Source organism: Artemia sp. Qi Xiang Cuo, chromosome 13, assembly GCF_049724085.1.
Source record: "Artemia sp. Qi Xiang Cuo chromosome 13, ASM4972408v1, whole genome shotgun sequence".
Taxonomy (NCBI): domain Eukaryota; kingdom Metazoa; phylum Arthropoda; class Branchiopoda; order Anostraca; family Artemiidae; genus Artemia; species Artemia sp. Qi Xiang Cuo.
In genome coordinates, this window is record NC_142806.1 from 22,298,575 (window position 1) to 22,318,568 (window position 19,994).

The following is a 19,994-nucleotide window of genomic DNA, read 5'->3' on the forward strand; positions in this document are numbered from 1 at the left end:
CGGAGAGAAAAGTCTCAATTTCAGAAGTTAATTAATGGCAAGAGGTCAATGTTTCAGAACTGACCTCGCAGCAATCTTGAGAAACCCATGACTGTGAAGCTTTATTTGCTTTTTAATCTCGCTTGGAAGATCAGCTTCGCTGAGTACAGAAAGAAACAAATGACCAAAGTCTACCGGGTCGACAGGACGGTCGTCAATTAGAAACTCAAGGTTGAAGTTAAGGGACACTGCAGACGGTCGAAGGATCCTGCGCAGGATGCACATGACCAAATCTTTCAGCTCTTGAAACAGACGAAATTGGTCTCCATTCAAATGTTGAAATAGTATGTTCACCCTCTGAAAGTCGGCCAATAGCGATTTCAGAAAGACAATGTATAGATGGTTGCACTTATCACTGTACATTTCGTGTAAAGTTCTTGCAGTCTAGCACCGCTCTTTTTCCTTGGCAATGCGGAAATGTGTTGTCAGTTCGAGGTATTGCTCACCAACTCTACACACTGCGGTGTATCTCGACAACCAGCGTGAACTTGAAGGGGCCACAATTTTAAGGGGCGAATTTCCATGATTTATCAGCCTATATATCTGGCCGTACGCTTCCCTTCGCAACGGGCTTACGCTAAACCACTTGTACGTTTCCGAGAGCATAAATTCTAGTTTGCTCGGCAACTCTTCCACCGCCTTGGAAGCGCACAAGTGCAGAGAGCGGCAAACACATTTGAAAAGCTGAAGGTGGGGTAACCCATCTGCTTTCAGCAATGTAAATAGAGAGTGATTTGCGCCACACATGTTATTTGCCCCATCAGTACCAAGACCAATCAGTTTTTTGAGAGGTACTTTGCACTCTGCAAGAAATTTTTTGAGTTCTGCGTGGAGTATAATAGCTGTAGTTGATGGCACTTCAACCATTCCTAACGCAGTACACACTATCTTTTTCAACTTTGGGCTGTAATATCGAATGCAAATACACATGAACTTCTTTGTAGAGACATCAGTTGACTCAACCAGTATTAGAGAGTACTCAACATCTCCAATGTCAGCCACTATCCCCTTCAGGGTTTCAGGTCTAAGCACATTCTTAATGAGAGCGAAACATTTAGTTTTTTTTTTATCCTCACCGATTCACCAATAAGCCAAAGACATAATTCTTTGATGATAGTATAAAGATGGTCAAGTTTTCTCACCGACGAGTGACAGGCTACATGAGTAGCCAAGACCAGCTCCGCTTTCCGCGAAGCCAAGTTCGTCGACGTAATATCCCTAACTATTAATATCCCTAACTGCCCCATACCGATTTTCACGTTTGCATGCATTCTGAGAAAACCCATGACCAGTTTGCTTCTTCCTTTGAGCATAATTAAACTGAAGTGATGCAAAGAAAGCCTCAAATATAAATAAATGTATTGTCTTTATGAAATAAAAGTTGGCCAGTAAATTATTATTACCTTAAATTGCATTGTCCCTAGGCTACCCTATAGGCCTAGGCTACACCAACAGTAACAAAGAAATCAGACATCAAAGCAAAGGTAACTCATCTACTTATCCTGCTCCTGTCACAAGCTGATGCTTATCACTGCTAAAAATGGGGGTGCAAACCAGTCATATACACCAGCTATTTTTATGTGGCTTGTACCCAATTTGCTGGTAGCCAACGCATTGATGTACACCCCTCCATGCATTGGGTACCCCCCCCCCATACCGGTGAGGGCTTAATTGTATAATGTACACCCATCAACATACAATGTACTCCTTCACCATTGTAGTAGTGTACCACGGGATCTGTACCTCAGAGTTTGATACCTAAATCTAACCAAGTGTACTTCTCCATATATAGCATAGCAGGACCTACTCCATATAGAGCGTAGTAGGACCTATGCCATGTTTAATGTAGTACTGATTGTGGGGTGTAGCACTCAAATTCTTAGGTACAGATCCTTTGGTGTACTACTGCAGGGGTGAAGTACTGTATTATGTTGATGGTAGTACATAAAACAATTAATATCCCCAACGGCCCCATAACGATTTTCACTTTTGCATGTATTCTGAGAAAACCAATGACCAATTTGCTTCTTCCTTTGAGCATATTTAAACTGAAGTGATGCAAAGAAAACCTCAAATATAAATAAATGTATTTTCTCAGAATAGGTCTAGACAAAAAGTGAAAACGGGTATGGAGGTACCCAATATATCGGTGGCAGTACTCAATGCAGTGGGCTGTGTACCCAGTCGGCTAGGCTGTGAACCCAATCTGTTTGTACAGAGATACAATCCACAGAAAATAACTAGAGTGTACATGACGACTCACATGAACTAAACAGTTAAACAGGATCTGTAGATGTTACAGACATGTCTGTTATGAGTTTGATTCCTGGCGTTATTCTATACTAATAAGTAACAGCTAATATACTGTACCTTCAGCTGTAGTTCAACCCCATGAATTAATGGCTAATGCTTTTTATGCTGTTGTTACGAAGCCACGTGTTTCTTAGGATTTGAAAACTTCACTGCATTGCCGCGGTTAGATTCGTATTTTGACAATAGAGTTAAAACGTGATTTTGACCTTTCGTGAGCATTCGTTCGTTCGAAAATCGGATGAATTGCCAGAAAATATAAATTCTTCCCGAAAAAGTAAATCACGCCAAGAAATAAGCCAGCTCAAAATAAAAATAGCCAAGTTTTAAGCCACAAGCCAGTTCCAAAAATTTTCACGCCAGTCGCCAACAAAATAAGCCAGTTTGGCGTAAAATAAGCCAATCTGGCCACACTGCACTTTATTTACCTGAATTTTGAAGTTAGAAAATTTTTATTTTCTATTCCCAAGGGACTTGTCCTTTGTCTGCTAATAAACAGCTGTTTGTTTGTTTGTAAATAAGGCCAAGCTGAATTCAGTGTCCTTCTCCTTTTTCCGAAATTGCAGCCAGCAGTAAAGGACAGTTTCCGAAAGCTAAATACTAAAAACACCATTGATTACGATTGCTCGTCCATTTTTGTATATTTTTGGTCGATAATTTGTGCAGAATGGAACAATAGCAAACAAACAAGAGGCCGAATGGGTAACAGCAGTATTTTAATCCTTAAACTGCTGGGAATAGGTGATTTGAGTATTGCACTTCCCACATTCTGTCTACCTCGAAAATTGTCAAGGCAATAAATTTAGCTTTCTTAGCATCGACGAATTACACACCTGTGAAGTTTTTTTGTAAACATTGATGTTCCAGAACATTTTTCAAGTGATCCCGCGTTTTTAAATTTGGCGCCGATAGAGTAAAACCACAGTGCTCTATTCGTCCTATACTTGTAAAAATGCCGCCAAAACGACCTCGCACGAGTCCGAAAAAGGAACTGATCAGTGTGCAGCTTGTGGTTGTAATTTAGATGAAGAATCAAGTGCGATGAATTGTGATGGTTGCAATCAATGGCTTTGTATAGATTGTCTTGAAATGACTGAGCCAGAGTATGCTCTCTTAACAAAGATGACAAGGCGTATTAGATACAAGTGGCATTGTCTTATGTGTAAAGGTGACAAACAAGCAAGACTAAATGCATTAGATATCCAAAATGCTATTACCAACTCCCTTGAAGTGCTTCAACCAGCCCTAGTAGTTATTCAGGATCTTGATGTGAAAATTGAAGATGCCGTCAAAATTTCTTTTATTGAGTTTAAGCATGAAGTGGTCAAAGATAAGGATTATACATTTCAAGCCAATGATACACAGATAGATACCCTCGAGCAAACGTCTGGCGCCGCCGTCGACCAGGACTTGCGGAATAGCCTTGTAGTCTCGCAGGTACAGGCTTTAAAAAGCGATCTTGATAGCCACTTAGAGAACAAAATGAAGCAGTTATTAGTTGAAGATAGAGACAGACAGAAACGAAAACTGAACCTTGTTGTGTTTGGAGTGCCGGCGAAACCAGACGACGGACAGTTTATCCAGCCGTATTTGTCCCAAGAGTATAGCTTTCCAAATATATCCGTCATAAATCCCCGTCGCTTAGCTAACCCGAACAACCAAACTAACTCAAACTCACCAATCATTTTTTCCGTTGTCAACCTTGAAACAAAGAAAAAAATTCTCCAGAAGTCGTATGAAAAGAGAGGAACTGGCAGAATTCAGTTCAGAAATGACGTATCCAAAGCAGACCGGACTAAAAGAGCCAAGCTATATGAAGAGATCCAAGCTCGGCAAGCAAATGGAGAGAGATATTGTGATTCAGGGTGGCGAAATTGTATAAAAAAACTTGCTACCTCCAGCCCCTCCAACTCAGATGGAACTCTAAGTGGGCTGCCAAAACCTGTACATAGTTTCTCTTCTAGTGCATTATTAGATGTAAGTGATACTTTTGCTAGTGGGGAGTGGGACGATTGTTTTTATAGTGCTAGAACTGGACAAACCATTGATTCGCCGAGTTCTGAAAGATCATCAACTCCCTCTGATAGTGGAAGCTGTGGGAAGATTAGTGCCCTTAGTGTTAATTTCAGCAATGTTGACTGTCTAACTTCAAAGTTTCAAGAAATTAAGTGTGTTATTACATCAGGCGCTTCAGATATTTATGCCTTCTATGAAGTGAAACCAAAAAGGACTACTATCCCTCTGACGGAACAACAGATACAGATACCGGGATACAAAATAATCAGCAACATATCAAAGGAGGAAGGAATGGGAATTGTCCTATACATCCGAGATACTTTCCAGGTAAGAAATATTAATATTGAATATGAGCCTTACCTAGAACAAGTGTGGATTTCTATAAACCTACCTGGTGAGCCAATACAGATTGGTACAATTTACAGAAGTCCGAGTTCCCTTAATTTAGAAAGGTACCTTTTTGAAGAAGTAAAATCAATTGATAGAAAAATTGCGATGACAGGCAATCTTCTCATAGTTAGGGATTTTAACCTTCCATCCATTGGATAGATGGCTATGGCTATTCTGGACAGAAATCAGTTGTACCATTTCTTGAGTTTCTACCTAACTATTCACTTTACCAAGCTGTAAATTTTCCGGCTAGGCACCGGTATGGCCACCCCCCCTCATGGCTGGACCTCGTAATAGTAAACGACCATGAAGCGCTCTTAAACGTGGCCCAACTACCGCCCTTTGGTGCAAGCGATCACGCTGCCATACGATGCTCCCTTAGACAGTATCCAGAAAAATCAGTTTTTACCAAACATGTGTATAGAAATTGCCGTCTGATGAAGCAAGAGTTGGCGGGGCAGGATTGGTCCTTTATCACTGAGAATGATGTTGATAAATCTTGGAATATGATGAAGAAAATACTGCTAGAGGTCTCAGAGAAAAATACTACAGTAAGATGGGCTCGTAAAACCAAAACGCTACCATTTATGACCAAAGAAATGAAGAGAGCAAGAAACAAGAAGAAAAGGTATTGGAGACTATATAAACAGAATATACACAATGAGAACCACTACACAAAATGTACCAAGACACGAAATCAAGTCAGAAATCTATCCAGAAATTTATTTGAACAGCATGAGGAGGCTGTAGCAGCAGCATGCAAGTTAAATCCAAAACTCTTTTGGAATTATTTCTCAGCCTGTAAACCTTGTAGACACTCTGTTATACGACTTAAAGAGAACGACCATATAATAGATGACCCAATAGAAATTCCCAATGCCGTAAATAGGTAGTTTACATATGTATTTACTCCACCTGACAATGCCCCTCTTCCAAACCCCCCACCTATACCATCATAACCCCTAGGCCCCTGATTACAGTCAATAGGGTAGATGTAGGGGCACACCTAAAAAAGTTGAATCCAAATAACTCGGTGGGACCTGATGATGTACACCCAAGGCTTCTTAAAGAATTGCATGTTGAACTATCAGGCCCGCTCACTCACCTTTTTCAGAAATCCCTTGATGAGAAGTGTATCTCGCAGGATTGGCGCATGGCCTACATAACCCCCATACATAAAGGTGGCAGCAAAGAGGACGCAAGCAATTACCGGCCAATCAGTGTCACCTCTGCAGTCGGGAAGCTACTAGAAGCGATTGTTAACACTGCAATCCTGAAACACTTGACAACCAATAAACTATTCTCATCATATCAGCATGGCTTTAGGTCTTGTCAGTCGGTTGAAACAAACTTGAGTGATTCTTATAATTGTATCACTAATCTTCTAGACCAGGGGTTCCCAGTTGATATCATACTACTCGAGTTGACAAAGACATTTGACAAAGTCTGCCATAAAAGACTTCGAATCAAGCTCCAAGCTATTGGGGTGAGTGGTGGTGTGGTTGAGTGGCTGATGGAGTTCTTAACAGATAGGAAACAGATGGTTAAAGTATTTGGCGAGGATGGAAGGAAGTTTTTCTCCAAGGTGGCCGCTGTTGGAAGTGGTGTCCCCCAGGGCACGATTTTGGGTCCAACTTTATTTAATATATATATAAATGACGTGCCAAAAATCCTAAATAACAAAGTAAGCCTCTATGCTGATGACTCGAAACTTATCCGTTATGCAGACACAGTGGAGGATATTAAGTCGATCCAACTGGACCTCGATACATTCACTCACTGGACTAATATTTGGAGGCTTGAATTCAACGCACCAAAATGCAAGACTCTCCACCTTGGGAAGAAAAACCCACACACTCAGTACCATATGGATTGTAGGGATGGGTCCTGAAATGCCATTTCCAGCAGCCACGCGGAGAGAAATCTTGGTGTCCTGGTAGATGATAAATTGAAATTTCATATTCATGCACAATCAACTATTGCAAAGGCTAACCAGACTCTTGGCTTAATCAAAAGAACGTTCACTAGCAGATCTCCAACTGTTATGACCAAGCTACACAAGAGTCTAGTTCGACCAAGGCTAGAGTTTGGAATGTGTATCGCATGCCCAATCAATAAGACAGACCAAGCAGCTCTAGAATCAGTCCAGAGGAGTGCAATGAAATGTATTAGAGACCTCTATGATGTCCCTTATCCATCCTGTCTCCGTAACCTTAGAATACCATCTCTAACATATTGTCGCAAACGAGGCGATGTGATAACAGCATACAAGCTCCTAAATGCTGAGGATACCATTCCTGGCCTTTTCCAACCGGACAATTCAAACAGAACTCGTGGTCATTCTCAAAAGCAATTCCGAAAACGAGCCAACACCAGACTAAGGAACAAGTTCTTCTCAAATAGAGTTGTCAGCTTGTGGAACTCCCTTAGTGAAAAAACAGTAACCTCTACCAGCGTGGATGCGTTCAAGTCATCAGTGGATAGGGAGTGGCTCAACAAACCGTGGTGCACCATTTGGGACGCCACAAATGATGATTAACTATCATCACTGAAGCTGGCGGACACAGGATTCGTCCTATCGCTAGCAAGTGCGATTTAAGGTAATTTAAGGTATTGTTTTCAAAATTATTGCGCTTCAGTCATGCAGAGTTGCAAACTCTTTAGTCCATGAATATGTCCCCTGAGCCTCCAAAAATATGACATTCTTAGCCAAATTATGTCCATATTTTGTCTATAATATGTTTATCTTGAAATCTCAGAAATTAGTTTTTAAGACTCTTTCAAATTGGCAGGCTAACATCATATATAATGAAAACGAAAAAAAGGTTCAATTAATACATCCATTGAGAATGAACTGGCGGAGAAACACAACACTCATAAGAAAATGTAAACAGTAAAAAACTACTTGTGGGAGCTCAAGGTTCATTTTCCAGCAAGAATTCCTCTTGACAGGTAAGGTCAGCATTTTTACTTCCCTTGATAGTTTTTTACCCATCACAGTACCTCTTGTGTATGTCATAAGGTAAAATAAAGAAATCAAATTAGTAACGTTGCTGATCGCCAGATACATTGAGTTGCCCTCCAATCACTTTTGACTCTTAAGAAGAGCACCAGAACTTTCAATTTCTAATTGAATGAGCTCTTTGGAAGTTTTTAGAACAACTTCTTCTGTAAAATGTATCTTGGTCAGAAAGATCAAATTAAGAAAAAAAAAAAAATGAAAATACATTACGACCACATTGCTCTTCGTTTCAATAATGCTATGTTACTGCCTTTGATTTCTGGTCATTTGAGTTAGTGGCAGATCCAGGATTTATTAGGGAGGGAGGGGGAAATAGCTGGATCCGAGCAAGTTTAATTAACATGAACTTGCGTTAATTAAGTAAATTACACTACTTTAGACTATCTTAGGAGGTGCGCGCCCCCTTCAACCCTCCCCTGGATCGACTATTAATTTCAGTTTGATTTTTAAGGAAATTATATCTGCTGAATTTGTTTTTGGGTTGTTATATCTTCTGTGGATTATTCTGAACAAGTGGCTGTTTAACAATTTCAATCAGATGTGTTTGGGGAAAAGGGGGTGGCAGCAGGTGAGTTACCCTCGCAGTAGTTTTTACTCTTAAAAGGGAAACATAAGTTTCAGCTTCAAATCAAACGAGCCACCTCTAAAGTTCACACAACCACACCATCCATAAAAACCTTATATACCCCAAGGTCATAGTATACAACCCTTACCCTCATACTAAGGGTTAGAGAGGGTGCGTGGACCCAGAAGGTTTTGTAATATGATCTTAGGACTTCTATTTTAACAGTATGGGTATCTTAAAATTTCTATCGGATGCATGTAGGGAAAATAAGATGGAAGGGGCAAGATAATCTCTCATCGATTTTGACTCTTAAAAAGAACACTAGAAATTCTGATTTTCAATCCAATAATTACCTTCCAAAGTTTATACGACAACCTCTTCCACACACATCATATGTTAATAATGGCTAGTTAGTGTAAATCACAGCTCTTCCCCTGAAAGCTTTGGGAGGGGGTTGTCACCCACAAAAACATAAGCGTTTGAGCTTCCAACTATGCTGAAAAATATGGCAACTTCAAAATTTTGATTTGATGTATTTAGGAAAATGATTGGAGTGGGGGGAGTGGCTGTCTGCTCTCCAATCACATTTGAATCTTAAAAAGGCAAAAGAACTTGCAATCTTTAATCTAATGAGCTGCTTTCAAAGTTTGTACGACAACTCCTTCTATACTAAGTGATTTGGTAAAGACAAAAAAAAAAAAAAAAAAAAAATATTTTGACCATATCATTCTTTCCTTAATTGAATATCTTTTTCATGTGATTTCTGATACTTTTAAGGTCATGGGGGAATCCCCCATGTGTGGAAAATTTTAGCAGGGGTCGGAGGTGGGATTTATGGGGGAGGACATTTCTATGAAGGGAGCACCGGAATTCATAGCAATATATAAAAAATGATCAGAAATTAAATAAAAAAAACAAGTTTTTTCGACTGAAAGGAAGGAGCAACATTAAAACTTAAAACGGAAAGAAATTACTACGTTTACGAGGGTTTGTCCCCTAGTCAATACCTCGCCCCTTTACGCTTATTTTTTTTTTAGTACTTTCAAAAGAACTATATATTCTAACAAACCGGCCTTTGTGATTCAGGGGTTTGTGATTCAAACAAAATTCAAACTTTAGCGTAAAGAGTAAGGTATTGACTAGAGAACAAACTCCCTAATATACACAATAAAAACATTTGAATATAGGAGTTCGTTACGTAAGTTAATTCGTAAGTTAAGTCGGAACAAAATTTCGAGAAAGCCATTTAGCCAAAAAAGTAAATCAATATGCAAATTTCGGTTTAATTATTCATGTACGGTGAGCCAAAATCAAAGCTGCATTAATTAAAAAAAAATTCGGAAAGTAAATAAAAAACAAAATTTTTAATTGAAAATAAGAAGCGACATTAAAACTTAAAACGAACAGAAATTATTCCGCATATAAAAGGGGGTTGCCGCCTCCTCAACACCTCACTCTTTCCGCTAAAGTTTAAATTTTCTCCCATTTCTTTGAGAACGAGTTCTTAAAAACTATGTTCGTTTAATTGGAACAACGAGAAACTTTTTTCAAAAGTACTAAAAAACTTTAGCGTAAAGAGCGAGGTGTTGAGGAGGAGACAACCCCCTTTCGTATGCGGAATAATTTCTGCTTTGCGAAAAAAAAAATAAAAGAGAAAAATAATATAAAGAAATAAAATCACAAGAAAAATAATTGAAGATATAAGAGACAGATTTTTAGTGTATCATTCAATTTCAGGGTTTTTACACCTTGGAAGAGTCCTAGATCCCCACCCTCTCTACCCCCCACACTCCATCATACCGGTTCCTTAAAAACTTCAATTGAAATAACAACAAACTTTATCTTTTTACAATATACAAAATTGATTCCTCAACAATATAAAAAAAATAAAAATTATCAAAACCACAATCCATCTTCATCATCTTCCTCAGTCTTGGCAATTTTCAAGGGATCCTCCTCGTCTGATTCACTGATTTCCAAATCGTCTTTGATAGTTGCTCTAGGTAAATGTGATGTGGTCCCCATGGTTCCCGCAAGTAATTCAGCAGCAGGATCATAATTATCAATGTCCATTTCCATTGATTCTTCTTTAACTTCACCTATGGAATGAATAATAGGTTAGGGCTTCCTTAAAGAGCTTAAGGATTTTCCCCCCTCCCTAGATTTTGAAAACACCTCTTTTGAGGGAGTTTTCATTGAAAAATTCAGTGAAAAAATTGACAATAAACAAAACTTTGTATCCCCTAGTCATTGAAAAATATATTTTGCCCCCTCTCCCCAGATTTTGAAAAATAACTTCTTTGGGAGAAATTCCATTGAACAAATTACTTGAGGGTTTTCAGTATAAAAAAAGGAAAAACAACCACTTTACATTTCCTAATTATTGAAAAAGACATTTTGCCCTTTCCTCTCTAAGTTTTCGCGAATTTACACCACTACTTGAAGGGTTCTTTCTGTTTTACTTTTTTGTTGAATTATCATTTGTTTGTTTTCTACCACCATTGGTCTAAAAGTTTTGACAAGCCTAGTTTTTAATGTAAAAAATTTACTTCTGTGAAAAAAAAAAAACTTTTCCCTTCTAATCAAATAAAATAAAACAATGAAAGAAGACGCAACTTCTAATAAACACGCACCGAAACCCTACAAGGAGAACATGAAGGGTATTTAAGCAAAAGACCAATCCAAACGAGAGTGATTTTCACCAAGTAAAGAAAACGAAAAGACAAAGGAGAAACATAGCGGAAAGCATTGCCAAAATAAGTGCTTAATCTTTTGTTTCATTTGCTTGCAGAAAATCACTATCGTTTGGTTTCTACGTCTCAAATCTTTTGTTCTTTGATTTTTGTTATTATTCTGTTTTTGATTTTGTCTCCGTTTTCTGTCGCACGATAGCTGTCAATTACTTCGTCAAGATGAATGGTCAACGTTCCGCATTGGTAGTTTTAAAGATATTCAGTTTATTTTTCCAAAAAGTTTGAATAAAAAGCCTATTCCCTTAACTTAAGCAAGCTCTGTCACTCAATTTAGTTCTATTTTATCTAGTTTTATTTATATGGCAAGTTCCTTAGAAATTTTCGTTTCCTTTTCAAAAATGTGTTATATCCTTTTTGCTCACTCATTGACCGATTAGGGAATTCTATTAGGGTTCTTCAACTTCGTATTGCGGTGAATTGTTAATGGTATTAGCCTAAACAACTAGAATATATTACTAAAATCAGCTACTTTAATGAAACAGAGCACACTTACACCTTAAATGAATCTGATTGTATTTTACGAATAACCCTAAAAACTGGCACCAAAAGCCTAAAAATGCGTTGTTCATTTTCAGTAGTTTTCCCCCTAAGATTCACAATATTTATGGAGTAACCAAATATATCAAAATATCTTCATTTTCAACAAACACGGATTTGAAATAAATAATGTTTATAAATCAGAATGATGTTCCTGCATGTGCACTTTTAAATTAGGAAACACATGGTTTTTAGATACATTTAAAGAAATTCATCATGCGTCCTTTAATCCATATCTTTCAATTCTATTTATTCGAACAAGAAGCAAATTTTTGTTGCTCCCTTCATGCTATCTCTTCTTGGGAGGGACTAACACCTTTGTGTGTACTTATCCCATATAGGTCAACTTTTAAGGGCCTTTAAAACGATTTCAGTAATTCATGTTAGGGCCAAAATGGTCAAATATTTTCCCCGGGTGGAGAATTGTAGTAATAAATTTTGCACCAATATTTGCAAGTAACTGAAGCAGTTAAGGTACGAGTCATTTAGACAAGTAAAATTGATGAGAAGCTCGGCTTTTTATCTTAAATGAAACAGCAGAAATATAAGACGTACTTTATTAAAAATATAAGACAGAAAACTAGGTATTTTATTTGGAATATAAGGAATATAAAACAGAGCTATAAGACGATAAATCAGGTCGTAAGGATAATCAATGAATTAAGAGAGATATTAGCTGTCTAAGTTCGCGAATCTTTATTTTTATTTTGATATTCGGTATAAAGTGAATAGTCTTTTCATTTGTTGGATTTAAGGATATATCAGTGTTAGTAATGTATTTTATTTTGTAGCCATAGCCAATGGTTCTGTGCTAAAAGAATACATCTATCATTCTATCCTTCAAACGAAGAATTTAAAAAAAAAAAACGAATTCTTTCTACCTATCCTTCAAGCGTTCTATCCTTTTGCCAATTCTAACGAAAACCCCACATTCCAAGACTTTCTAGTCCTTTTCTTTAAACTATAAAAAAATCCTCAACTGATAAGCCCAAAAATGATGAGTGCATTCGAGCAAACCGAGATTATATGCCAGACAACCCCTATTACTTATCCTTAACACTTCGTAAACGACGTCAGAGGCTAGGAGAATTGCCACTTGAAACAGTCTCGATTAGTTCTCCGATAAGCTACACCTGTTACACCCCAGAAAATGTAGGACGAGTAACATTATATATGAAAAATAATTCAACAATTTCTAAATTTTCTTAAAAACTTATGAAGTTAAAGGCAAAAACAAAAGGAGACAATAATAATGAAAGTGGGACACCTTCTAGGATCTTTAAATATGCTATGTTTACATTGGAATATAAATTATCACTGCTACTACTCACCTAGTTGTTGTCCATAAGTGTTTTACCTGGTCCGTGGCCGGATAAGTATTTCTTGTTATCTTTTAAAGATTACGCCTGGGAAAGCTAAGCAATGCCAGATATGTAATTTTCGGATCGAACGCGGTCTAAGGGTTTAAAGAACTTTTCAAGATATTATGAAGGAAATAAGTTGTAAAAATGACAAATCCAAAAGTCCAAAATCCAAAAGTAGGTGAAACTGCAACTGCATATTGTATAAAGGGAAAATGAACAATTCAAAGAGCAGCCAATAAATTAAATTTATTCGATACGAGTCAAAAACCTTTGCAATGGATTTTCTGGGGTAAAATTCCCTGCTTACTACTGAATTTTGGAGAAAAGTAGCTGCTTACTACTGAATTTTGGAGAAAAGCAGCTGCTTACTAATGAATTTTTAGGAAAAGAGCAGCTGCATTCCATTTTGGGGAAAAGTAGCTACTTAATACCGGATATTTGGGGAAAGCCATTGCTTCCTACTGGACTTTCTGGGGAAAAGTAGTTGCTTATTTGAAGGGGAGCTTCTGCTCCAGACTGGATTTTTTTTTGGAGAAAATAGCTGTACTGAATTTTTTGGGAAAAAAGTAACTACTTACTAACGGATTTGAGAGGGGGGGAGTGTAGCTGCTTGTTACTGAATTTTGAGGGGGGGGGGATTAGCCGCATACAACTACATCTTGGGGGTGAAATTAGCTGTAGTGGATTTTGAGGAAAAAAGCAGCTACTTACTGAGATTGACCCTCAAAAGCTAATTTACCAAAAATCACAGAATCTGACAGAACTAATCGAAAATCCCAGAATCTGATATAACTAATACAAATCAAAAGTTAAAAAGAAACAGCGTAACAGAGGGAAGTTACTAGACAGAGAGAGAGAGAGAGAGAGAGAGTAGGAGAGAGAGAGAGAGAGAGAGACCATACTTTTCAAGGGTGAGGCTTCTTTGTGTAATAGAGATGACGATTCACCTGCAACTAAAACGCCAATATTATCTGAAGAGAAATCACCCTCAGTAACAGCTTCGAAGTCTTGATCATCTTCTTCTTCACTTTCGGAGCTAAACTGAAGATCTGAAAAAACATTTTTTTATCCTTAAATCTTCATAAAATTCCACCAAAAAATTCAAATACCCTTTTATAATTAGCATATAGGTAGCATTTACCACTTCGCAAGTCTTAGCATCGGACATCAATAATTGAGATACTCGGGCTTAATATTTGATTGATAATAATTGGGCCAAAATGGTGATTTTATTGTAAAATGAAGTATACGGAGTTGCACATTGGAACTGAAATTCACCAAGAAGAGAAACAAAGACTTTTGTGCTGCCTCTACATGGTTCTTCCCATTGGCTCAGTTTAGTTTACTTCAAAAAGTAAAGTTTTTTTTCTTAGCACTGAAAATGCCTTAGGGGGTCTTTTCCAAAGTATCTGCTTTTCTTCCTTTTTTTCTACTGGCTTTTTTCTTTTTTTTTGGTTGAACGTCTTTATAGCCAGTTTGGTCTCGGAGCGTATTATCTCAAGCTTTATTTTTTTTTCTTGAAATATTATTAAAATTAAATTTCAAATAGTAATACAAAACTTGGATCTTGGTCTCGTTTCTGCGAAAAATTAAGTTTTATAGCATTTGCAAAAAGTAAACCCAGGATGAGATACACACAAAATAATGACGAAATTTATTTATATAATGCTAAAACAATAAAATAATACAACTAACCCTGAATTTCAACTGTATTAAGGGCTGGGTAGTCATATTTTTGTCCAAGCATTAGCAAGAAAAGCCAAAAATATATGCACACACACATATGAAAACGGCAAAATTGTGAAACAAAATTTTTATAAGTTTGAATGCGTAGTAAAATACTTGAGTAATAACTACCTGCCATGAGAAGAAAACAATTGTAACGACACTAAGGGATAGATAATCGCATTTTTGTCCAAGCATTTGCACAAAAAGCCAAGAATACATACACAAGCAAATAAAGAAAAAGGATAAATTTCGAACCAAATTTTGACGACCTATCACACAAACAATATAATTTTGGCAGTATTACGACGCAGATAGTCATTTTTAAGAAGCATTTTTTACAAGGCTGTCTCGGAGGGTGGGGAGGGGGGTGTTAGGGGGTTTTAACCTCACCCCTCGAAACGTTTTTCTGACTCATAAAAACGGATCAAAAATGAACATAAACAAATTTTTGACGTGTTTTCTAAAATTTTTGTACCCACCACCCGTCCCCCCAAAAAATCCGTTTGTAACTCCTCCTTGATACGCCCCTCACCACTTATTTAGATTATTTAGATTCAGATTGACTATTAGGGGTATTCTTCGGCAATTTGCCATCCTTTATCCATTCAACGTATTCCAACAATCTCAACCTTTCTCTCACTATAGCCCTAGAAATCAAAATGATTATCTTAATAAGAAAAAGAACAAAACTTACCTTGTTGTAAAACATCTTCACTAGTAGCTGAACTCTCTCCAATGAATCCTTTCTTTGGTCTTCCTCTTTTTGTCATGCCTCCTCTTGCTTTTCCGCCTCTTCCTCTACCTCGGCCCTTCATCATTCCTTCGTGACTAAAGCCCTCTTCTTCATCTTCCCAATCTGCATCTGACTGTTCAAGAGCACGCGCCTGAGCCTCTTTCATGCCAGCTTCAAGATGATCCAAATTGTCGCTGAACTCTTTCAAAGCTTCAACGGCAGTGTCATACACTTTCTTGGCTTTAGCAGTTACAGGATGGGTTTCACCATTATAGGCTAAACTATTTTTCACAATTTGTTCCACATCTCGCAAAAAGTCCTCACGATTGTGATACTTGTTAGCTAAAAACCAAGAATTATTAACATCAAAGGGAGAGATTCATAACAAATGTCGGTTTGTTTTTATCAATATACCATTGGTGGGATTCAGACCCATGTCATTACCGTTCTGCCATTGCTGCCGCTCTGTAAGTTCTGCTGATGAGCCATACAGCTTGACACTTTTAAATATTTTTATATTTTGTAGCTACATTAGTTTTTTTTATATTTTGATATTTTATAAAATGCAACTAATGAAAAACGAAAACATATGAAAACCCGAAAGTTTTCCAAATTCGCCAAAGTTTAGTACCCTTTGGAGTTCGGAGTAAGAAGGGATGGAGGTTGATATTTCAGAAAACTGTAGCCCAAATTGAGTAACATTGCTTGGAGCGTTCAGAAGGTGAAAATTCACATGGACAAATCTTATAAAAAGCTTGGAGGAGTTTCAAGCTCATTTCTCAAATTTTCAAAAATACGTTCAAATAATTAGAATTATTATTCTCTTAAATTCGAATAATAGCTTATGTTTCCCAATTTACTTTCATCGGAAAATCTTTCTCACTAGACAGCTTCTTAGAAATTACGCTTGTAAGAGTTCTCTTACAATAGGCCATGGTCGCTCTTAGCTAAGTTATAGGTACTGCTGCAAACCAAAGATCCTTAACAAGGAAAGGACAACAGTCAAAAGAAAACTGAATAAAACAAAGGCTTTTGCTCCTTTAAATATTTGCTGAAAATTAAAACTGGAACAGCTACTGATAGGCCAGAATAGCCCAGAACAACTAAAAAAAGAAAAAAGAGGAAAAAAAAAATCAAAAGAAGCTAATTTTGCCCTTACTTTTAATTTGCAAGATTTGGTTTTAAATTATAACTCAAAAGTCTAAGCAAAAAAGAAAAGTAAAGGAAAAATTAAAACAAAGGAAAAGGAAAGAAAATTGAATAAAAGGATGTTCTTGGCGCTTCAACAAAAGTTTACTAAGAATTAAAACTGGATCAATTACTGACAGGCCAGAAAAAAAAAATCAAAACAGGCTAATTTTGTGCCTACTTTTAACTTGCTAGAGTTTGGTTTTAAATTACAATTCAAAAGTCTAAGCAAAAAACAAAGTAAAGGAAAAGTTAAAAGCAAAAAAAAAGAAGAATAAAAGTAGGAACAGCCAACCATAAATTCCTAAACAAAGACCAATTTGTAAATCTATCAGGGATCAAATAAATTTATTAGGAATAAAATAAATCTTAAATAAAATGAGCTCAATAACAAATCTTTTTATGCTTGGAAAACATTTTACTTGGAAAGCGTGCAGAAAAATATTATTATAGTTGAAGTTTCCATTATTTTACACATTACAAATGACATAGCAATAACTGTAAGCTGGAATTAAATAATAATAGTAAAATATATAAAGCTAATAATAAATGTATTTGTTTTACAGTAAATAATAATAAACTTAATTAATTAACAGAGATAGTAAGACATAATAGACACAGAAAAAAATAAATAAAACATAAAGAGGACAAAATAGATAAAAGATGAGAACGTTAAGATACAAATAAATAAAAAAATGGGTGAAAAATTAAATAAATAGAAGGACAAAATAGATAAAATATACAACATAAAGAATAAAAAACAGACAAATAGATAGAAGAAAATAAGAATGATGTAAGATAAAACTCAAAAGTTAAAAACAGATATAGTTAAAACAGAAATACAAGAACCTAGAATAGATTAATGGACAAAAGATCTGCTATTTAAATGTTGTTATACTTGTTATATAATAACAAATAATGAAACATAATTAATTGATAGAGAAGATATATATATTTTCATTTGGGGATTATCTAAATAATAAACAGTCCATTATATAATGGAATTAGTTACAAACATATTAAATCATACAATAGAAATAAGAAATAAAAATAAATACCTTTAACTTTTCTTGTGATTGTCTCCAAGTCCATGGGATCTTTAACAACCTCATAATAGTCCTTTACTGATTTCCTACTTACAGGCTTCAAGAACGGACCCGACTCTGGCAAAGTTGTAAGTCGCGTGTTCAAAATATTCTCCAAAATATAAGTAAATGCAACCTGATCATCATCATCCAAAAGTGGATTGATTGCTTTCTCAATTCGAATCAACTTATCCTCTTTCTCTTTAAATCTTTGTATACACAACTCTAGGATACTTTTAGCAGTAAGTGTATATAAATGATTGGGTCCATTGTACCGTTTTGAATTCTCGAAGATCAATGTCACATCTGCTAGGAACTCTTCCCGGCTATGATATGCCTTTGACCTAACTTTTTCTCTCATAGTTTGCAAGTCCATAGGATTTTGAACTATAGTGTTATAGTCAGAAACAGTTTTTTGATTGACAGGGAATAAGAATGGTTGCGTATCTGGCAGTTCTCGCATCTCGTTCAAAAACTCTTCTAAAACAGTGGCCATTGTGACAAGCGGGTCTGATCGCTTTCGCTGTGCTGTTTTATCAGGACGCTTCAAATAGTCGTCTGTCATTCCGCCGCCACGTTTTCTACGTTTTATGGCATCTTTAGGTACTTTAAGAAGCAAAGATTTTCGTTTCACTTCTTCAGCGTGCTTCAAAACTTTGCTGGAAAGTTTCACTTTTGTACCTAAAACATAATCAAATAAAAATAGGACTAAAATATCCTACATAATAAAATTAAACAAAAATAGGAAAAAATATCCTACATAATAAATTCAAAACATAACATAATCGAATAAAAAATAGGATAAAATATCCTGCATAATAAACATAAAATAAATACATAATAAAATCAAATAAAAAAGGATAAAATATACAACATAATAAAAATAATAAAATCAAATAAGAAAATAGGATAAAAATATCCTACATAATAAACATAATAAAATCAACTAAAAAAATAGGATAAAAATGAATAAAGATCCTCCAGCCATTGCTGGCCCATCGGGCGTCTAACCCCCATTTTCAACGCTGCATCTTTTTTACAGAGACAATTAGCAAGGCGGTCGCCCAGCATTGCTGCAGCACAGATAGATCCGTGGATGGCGTATCGCCAAGCAGAGCATTAATCCACTGTGCCACCAAAGGGTAATACAAAATATCTACCACGGACAATTTACCACGCCCTTGCTGTTCTTTAGAAGAAAAATCCTCGAAATAAATACATTCTAAGACCACGGTGACAATACATGACCTATGACAAAGAGAAAAAAATTGTTTCTTTTCCTCTGTTTGAGTTTACTTCAAAGTTTGTTTTTCTTTTTTTTTGGAGGACTGAGAACGGCTTGGGGGAGGTCCTTACCGAAATTTCTGCTTTTTTCCTTCTCGCTTTTTTTCTGTCCACTGGCTGATATTACCCTCGTTTTCTCGGTTATTATTTTTTTTTAATTATACTTTTTACTATTTTTCATACGTAATTCCTCACCATCGAGTCCTTACTAGTTAAAATTGGCAACTAAATTGGTGACAGTTTGACATTGTTAGATTTTATTTCCAAAAAAGGGAATCTTTCATGTTAAATTGCAATTTTATATACATTAATTATTTTCCTTTTTTTGTTATTCGCTTGTTTTTCGGATTTTTTGTGAGCTAAAAGTTAAATCATCATTATCATTAAAGGAAACAAAGTAAGATTTCCGCTAGAACAAGACTAAAATGTTCCTTCTTCTATCCCGCTATTTTTGGTGCGTTTAGGGTCTTTCTACTACAATTAATTCCTACTACTGTAATTGAATTCCACGTATCAAGCTACAGGCAAAGACTTACAGAAAATCAGATTCATAAGAGTTAGGATATTCTGGTTGGACACTCAAGTCCGATAAAAGTTTTCAAACAGTTCGTGGTAACAAACTGTAGGTAAGGAGCGACTCGGCTTAACAGTAACCGAAGCTTTAAAAAACAGAATTTTGATGCCAATGGATACATCAAAAGAATCAGATTTTTATGCTGATTTCAAATATATAAGCTTCATCAAGTTTAGTCTTACCCATCAAAAGTTACAAGCCTGAGAAAAGTTTCCTTATTTTTGAAAAAAGGGGAAAATACCTCCTAAAAGAGACAGAATCTTAATGAAAATCAAACCATCAGCGTATCAAAAAATCATACTGTATAGGTTTCAAGCGCCTATCTCCAAAAATGTGGAATCTTGTATTTTTTGCCAGAGAAATATCACGGGACACGGATGCGTGTTTATTTATTTTTTTCCAGGGG

At 36.2% G+C, this 19,994-nt stretch overlaps 1 protein-coding gene across 4 annotated transcripts in view; it reads right to left on the bottom strand.

Moving 5' to 3' along the window:
- Positions 1-10,168: 10,168 nt before the first annotated feature.
- Taf1 (TATA-box binding protein associated factor 1) overlaps positions 10,169-19,994 on the bottom strand; it is a 185,967-nt gene continuing 176,141 nt past the window's right edge. For 3 of the 4 annotated variants that reach the window (XM_089099541.1, XM_089099540.1, XM_089099539.1), the window contains exons 14-17: positions 17,704-18,411; positions 15,419-15,799; positions 13,899-14,045; positions 10,169-10,441 (exon numbers count right to left, since the gene is read on the bottom strand). In XM_089099541.1, coding sequence (XP_088955667.1) covers positions 10,239-10,441; positions 13,899-14,045; positions 15,419-15,799; positions 17,704-18,411 — 1,439 coding nt within the window. In that variant the 3' untranslated portion in view covers positions 10,169-10,238. The remainder of the gene's footprint in view (positions 10,442-13,898; positions 14,046-15,418; positions 15,800-17,703; positions 18,412-19,994) is intronic. The other variant, XM_089099542.1, reaches the window with a different exon arrangement.